Raw genomic sequence first — 6952 nt, 5'->3', positions numbered from 1 at the left:
GATTAAATCATCTTTACCATGCAGAGAAAATTACCATCTCCAGGATTCCAAGTAGAAGTAGTGCTGGTAGACTATGATGGCTCTATTCCACCAAGGTCTACAACTCCAACCATCACCACTGAATCCAGTGGAGCCTCTGCAACTGATACAGCCACAAAAGAGAGTAGTAATCCACCTCCAAAACAGACTACAGAATCTAGTAGCCAAGATAAAGATGAAGTTTTCTCTGATAGTGATAACGAGACTTCTAAGAAAAAGCAAGCAAAGACCTCTGGTGATGTTTTACCACCTTCTACGAGTGTTAAAGAAACCGAAGCAAAAGCATCACAAGGAGAAGCATCAAAACTTGCTGATAGTGTTCAGCAAGTTTCTCTGAAGCAGGAGGAGGATTCAAGGACTTCCAAAGCTCCGGAAATGAAGAGTGAAGGGAAGACTAAAAGCTCCTCGGTTGTGGAAACTCAAGAAATGGGATCAACGGGTATGAGTGAGTTCAAAGCAATTGCAGCAGATGCTTCTGTGTTTTCTTTCGGTGATGAAGATGATTATGAAAGTGAATAATTTGAGATGCATGAGGACTATATGATATTTCGAGTGCCTTCAAACTAGGTGTAATAATGCAGAATGTATCATTGTGGGCTGAAAGTTCATTACTTTTGCATTTCAAATGATATTAAATGATGTGAATGTGTTTCAACTTTATTCAGGTTTGGTTAATGTATGAATGCCTGGTACTGTTTCAGGGACAAGGACACATGTCTAATATGAGTAGCTATAGGCTCTCTCAGCTAAACATGATATTTGTTCAATCATTTTATGTTAGTAAGACCTGTATCTATCTTTGATGTAGTTTTCTTCAATGCTTGTTTTATTACACTAGTATTTAACACGTGATGCATATTAAGTAATGATATGGGACTAAAATATTTGAAGTTCATCTCACATTGCATTCACTCATGATTTTTTTTAGAACTATGAAGTGGACTCAAACAGACCCCCCCAGTCACCCACTCACAATGAATTTATTGACATCTATATTAGTTTTTTCTCTCTATGAAATTACATACTTGTATAAGTAATAGATTGATAATTTTTTCATAAATTAGAGGTGAATCCGGTTGCAGATCTGTTCGTTTTCTTAAAAAAAAAACAATACAATTTTTTCTCTTAATTATCGCATGTGAAATCTTGTTGACTGCAAGGTATCCTAGTTACTATAATCGAGGGACTGACTCTGCTGTCAAAATTCTCACTTATTCTATTTTTTTTCCTTCTTTCGACTCTTTTAGTGATTCCTTTTGTGCATTTGAGCATCCATATATAGCATAATTTTATGCAACTCTTGTCTAAGTGGAGTATTTATGGAAGTAGACAAGTTGTGAAATTATTAGCACATAATTAATGAAGAGAATTTGATTAGCCAATAATAGATTATACATGAATCCTTTAATTATAGGTTCATTTTCTCACTGAAATTCATATTAAATGCATTATTTGTGGCTTTAAAAGGGGAGATGTCATAAAATAGCAATAGTTCCGTTCATTTATATACTATGAAATTTATATGAAATTGACTCTGATTCTATCAAAAGTCTCATATCTATTTTTGTCTGAAAAGGGTACAATTTGAGCGGAAGGTACACATCTTTTTGAATTTTTCTGTTTTTATGTTATTTTATATTGTAAATGGAGTTGCCCGTCCTGACTGTCCAGGCTAGCAAAGTAGGCTTTCCCTCCTTTAGTTCAAGAGTTCTTACTTTATTGGCTAGGATTAAATTATTGTATTGCGTATAGTTTTTTCATGAAAAAAATATTAAGATACATCAAAACTAAACCGAAAACCTAAAAGCACAGCAAAATAATAAGGACAAACGCTGCTCCTTATCAGACTGCAAAACATTGTGTAAAAAGATGGTGAGTCTTCGAGCAATATCGGACCAACACATGAGCCGTTACATTCCTCGTTTAACGAACTATCTGAAAATCCCATTCCTTGAGTCATGTGCAACATCGTTGAGTATCATCCACAAGGTGTTCGAAAATCGAGTGTTGCTCCACCCAATTATGGATATATCTAATTACCGCATCCGTATCTTCTTCAAAAATTATCTTTCCACATTCAATGTCAAGAGTAAATGTATTAGCTTCCCACACCACTTGGAATTCCGTATACTTAGAATTACATTGTATACAAATACTATAATAAGTATATTGCAATAGTTAGTACTATATCTTATGTATCTTATGATAATTTATACGATATTTCTAGACTACACCAAGAGTTTAACATTTGTATTAGTATTCCTCTCCATGGATTTTTTACACATAAGATGCACATATCAATATATTATAGTATTGAATTAGATGTTAGATGTTTAATTAAATATTTAATTATCATAAATTATGATATAATTTATAAATATAAGTTATAATATTATTATCTTATATATTAAAGTTGTATATTTATTGTGTAATATCTAATATCTAAAGTAAAATATTTATCTTATTTAACATAACACTAATATTGGTAAAATTTGTAATATATCAGTTCTTATGTTGAGTGCAAGGATTTATAGTGTAATAATAGAATGAATTGATTAAGATTTATGATTAAAATTTATAATATATATTTAGTTCTTAGTATTAGTTTTCATTGTAGGTGTCAAAAATTACCCGTGGGTTCCCGCACGTAGTTCAAGACAAAGTGAAGACGATAAATGTCATCATCTGAGTCAAACGAGTTCATCTGAGGTCGTAAAAAAAAGTTAACGAGCGCACGAAGCGAGTCGGCGAAGCGTATGAGTCAACGGAACGATGAAATATGCAAAACGGCAGAACAAGACCAAACTGGAAAGTCCGGAGAAGCCCTTGGCAGCCGAGTCGCATCAAAACGACCCAGCCAAGGCCGAGCCACCCTAGGGTGACTCGGCCAAAGACCGAGCCACCATAAGGTGGCTCAGCCAAGGCCGAGCCACCTTAGGGCGACTCGCACAGTGCCGAGCCACCTTAGGGTGGCTTCCGCCCATAAATACCCGAAACGTATTTATTGATGAGTTTTCACAGGATTTGTTCATTCCAGAGCCTCCCAGCTGTTTTGATATCATGCCTAAACATGGTTAGACCATTATTAGCTGAAGATAATGCCAAATCACTTATTCCTATCCAAAAACACTGTATCCGAAGCCTATAAATACAAGCCTAGGGCCCCTATACCCGGGTGATCGGAAATTCGGAGCAAGAGGGCGAGGTGCTGTCAAATTGGAGAGTGAACCCACGAATTTTAGAGAGGCTAGCGAGTTCTTGGCGAGTCCTTCAGCATAAAGGGGAAGAGTTCGAGAGATCTGAAGTCTGTTCCACCATTCCTTAAGATCAGACTTTGTTTTGATATTTAGAAGAGTAATAATAGCATTTTGTTGAGATTATTTATTTCTGCGATTGTTTCCTTTGTGAAGTAAGAGCATTAATCTTTTATTCCGATCAACCGGATCTGATCCGCGGTGGTCCACGGATAAATCCCGACACAAGCAAAGATCTCACGGAAGTAGCGGGTGATAAACGTCCTCTGCGTGTGTTTCTAGAGAGTTGTATTTTTATTTTTTGATTCGTGTAAGAAAAGTCTTATAAAAAAACTAACTCTTTTGAACTTGATGTAAACGATTGAAGTTGTAATGAGTTCCATAAATAAATTAACTTTCGACGCAAACACTCATGTTTATTTTAAGAATAATTATAGTGTAATAAATAGAATGAATTGAATAAATTTCGAGGTATTATTGTTGTAGGCTGTCTAAAAATCACAATGGATAGCTGATCCCTATCAAGCTCCTACGATGGAAGTCACAATCAGATGGCTGTCTAATCACTGTATTCGCAATCCTACAATCGCTACAAACACGGCCTCATTTCTGAGATGATTGATCTTGATGGTTGCGACAACAACATGACTAATATTATATTAGCAACTGTTAGAGATGCTGATTAACAGTGCAATGATTTCAGAAATAAAAGGTTGGACGTAGTTGGTGAGTTGCTTGGTAGAGAGCTGTGGGCAAATATTCATCTAAAAACACTATGGATGTTGATTCCCGTCAAGCTCCCACAACAAAAGCTACAATCAAATAGCTTTCGGGTCGACAATCGAAAGCGGCAAATAGAGGACTTTTCACATAGATCGAGAAGAGTTACAATTCAACGACACTTCTGACAACTGATGAAAACTCTATTCAGCAGTCTTCACATTCTATAGTGAAAGTTACAATCTGACGACTTTCACACCCCACAACAGCTAAAGCTAGGATTACTGAACAACGGTCCTTGCAACGCTTCACAGAAGAAGTTACAAGTCAAAAAGCTCCTTCTGAAACACAGATGTCATCCCCGCGTTACAATTCTGGAAATGCAGGCGACCCCCGCGTTTCCAAGCCACCCGCGCGTTACAACAAGCGAAATGTAAGCGACCCTCGCGTTCTTAGGGGTCCAGCCAACACCGACCCCCGCGTTTCCAAGCTACAACAAACCAAAACGCGAGCGACCCTCGCGTTCCATGATGTTCAGCCAACACCCAACCTCGCGTCTCAATTCTAAGAGGCGAAGTTGGGTTCTGAACGTCAGATTGGGCGTTTTGACTTGTTCAAATACAAGCCGAACGGCCTCAAAACCGTTATCCCACGTTCTGAGGGATTTTCGCCCACTTAGGAGCGGATTTAGAGGGTAGCTACAACCTCTTATCCCCCTATAAAAACTCAACAAACTCAACTGAGTGGGGGGCTGGCTTTTTGGAACGGAAGAGGGGGCAATAGGTTGGATTCTGAGGATCTCAACCACTCGGTTCGGTGATTCAACAGCAGCAGCATTAAAATCCCTGGAGATAGGATTTTTGAATCAAGTCAGAAGATCAAATCTGAGAAGATTCTTCAACAACAGAATATCAGCTTGGTCATTAACCGAATTTTCGGTTCTAACAACTCTATTAACAGAGTTCTAACTCGTTCAGAGTTCTTAAACTCATTCAGAGTTAAACATCAAACTTTCCACAGAAGTTCATCGTTCCCACGAGAAAAAAGAGACGGTCGGATCGTCAACGGAGAGCAAATTCGACGCGAGCAATCGAAGGAGGCATTCCATCGCTACCGAGAAGAACCCAGTTTTAAACAAAGGAGAGAATCAAATTCGTTCTATTCTCTTTTGTAATCAAATTATAATCAGAAACAAAGGAATACAAATCAATTTTTTTTGTTCTTTTCTTTGCAATTTTCTCGGGAACGCGATCTTCAAGAGGTCCGCCAGGTTCAGAAAAGTCAGCGTGGCTTCAAAATCCACGTTCGACATTCTGACAAGAAACCAATTTGTTAGGCGTCAAAAATACTGCCCAGACATCCACAATACCATTTCAAAACAACATCGAGTAACAAATTTACTCGTCATAGGCAACACAGCAGAACTGTTGCGGCCGCGGCCAACCTCATCGGTGTCGCGGACCTAAAGGCGCGACAGCAACTTTTTTTTTGTGACTATTTGCCATCAACCCTTTGCCGCGGCTTAAGCGCCGACAGCTTGTCGAGATTGTCGCGGCTGAGCGCGACAGGCTTGTCGCTTGATAAAGGGACGTGTCCCCGGCTTGGGCTGCTGCCAATCTAGGGCGGGTTTTGCGCGGCTATGTTAAAGGAGTGTTTTCCGCAGAGTTACGAAAACAGCTTATATCTTGGATAGATTTTTGTTAGGTCTTTGCCACAATCCCTTGCAGCTATCCAGAACCCACAGAACGTCTGCTGACGTGCCGAACAAGAGTTAAAAACCACGAAAAAAGCGCTGGTTAAAAGCTCGTTGGCAGCGAGAAAGTTTCGGAACGTCCTCCTTAAGAACACGAGGTCAAAACGTGCTCCTGGATGAACTGCACTCTTCTTGGGAGCCGCGGCAGCTTACACTGCCGCCGCCAATGAGCCGCGGCAGTGCTAGACTGCCCAGCGGCCAAAGAGAAAACGGCCATGGTCAGTTATTTCGCCTCCGTTTCAACTGTGCCGTGCACTAAGAGGCCTATAAAATACCTCCTAGGCCACGAATTAAAGGGATAGAGACGCATTTTGGGAGCAGAAGCATACTTGCAGTCTCTCTTGCGTGCCATTTTGAGAATAGAACTCCATGAGGCCTTGAATTTTCACTCCGTCTGACCAAGCATCACGTGATTGCCGTGAATCCTAGAGCATCTAAGCTCAGACTTTGATCTTTGGAAGAACGCAGCCCCACATCTACATCGCGAGTAAGATATTCAAGCTTTTAGCAAATCTTGTACTTCCGATAAACGAAGGGAGAGATACTTATTAAACAAGCTCGGTTTGGCTCATGACATCCCCTCCTTTTGAGTTTACTTAATGTATCCTACGAATCGCGTGGTCCACGCAACTAAAGCATTCCCGGCACAGGCAAGAGTCCCACAAAAGCAGGAGTGCATAAACAATTTCTGTGTTTTTTCTCTGGCAGAGTTGTATTTTCTATTTTATTTTGTTCATTGCTAATTCTTTGTAAACACGATCGAAGGTTTATAATGAATCGGTCAAGTAGATGCCTAATGGAAACAACTTCCTCGCGCTGAAAACAAACTGGCGACCACAAGTGTCGCGAGCCAGCCTGCACTACCCTCGCCTGCCGTATGGAAAGAGGTTTCCTTTAAAGGTGAGCGCCCTAGACCTAATCCAATGATTTCGACTCATCTGAGTTTTTAGCTGCTCACATGTATACTCAGAAATCCTAAAACCAGGTAATGTTAAGCTATCATCGTCTAATACAGAAGCAGGTCATATACGAAAATACTGAACCTTTCTGACTCTTAAGTTTGACAACCAGAAAATACTGAGGTAGTATCATCCCTCATCCTCGTAGTCCCACTCAAAATCCTCCTCACTCCCGCAAGCTGCCATGGACCCGCATATTCTTCTTCTTTTCCGAAGAAAGTCGCTGA

At 39.8% G+C, this 6952-nt stretch overlaps 1 protein-coding gene across 1 annotated transcript in view; it reads left to right on the top strand.

The window, feature by feature from the left end:
* Positions 1-835, top strand: part of LOC109819434 (phosphatidylinositol 3,4,5-trisphosphate 3-phosphatase and protein-tyrosine-phosphatase PTEN2A) — an 11766-nt gene extending 10931 nt beyond the window's left edge. The window contains exon 13 of the mRNA XM_020385161.1: positions 25-835. Coding sequence (XP_020240750.1) covers positions 25-558 — 534 coding nt within the window. The 3' untranslated portion in view covers positions 559-835. The remainder of the gene's footprint in view (positions 1-24) is intronic.

Source organism: Asparagus officinalis, chromosome 8 (genome assembly GCF_001876935.1).
Source record: "Asparagus officinalis chromosome 8, Aspof.V1, whole genome shotgun sequence".
NCBI classification, from domain to species: domain Eukaryota; kingdom Viridiplantae; phylum Streptophyta; class Magnoliopsida; order Asparagales; family Asparagaceae; genus Asparagus; species Asparagus officinalis.
The sequence above is the reverse complement of the archived record's forward strand: the minus strand, read 5'-3'. Positions and strand labels throughout refer to the sequence as shown.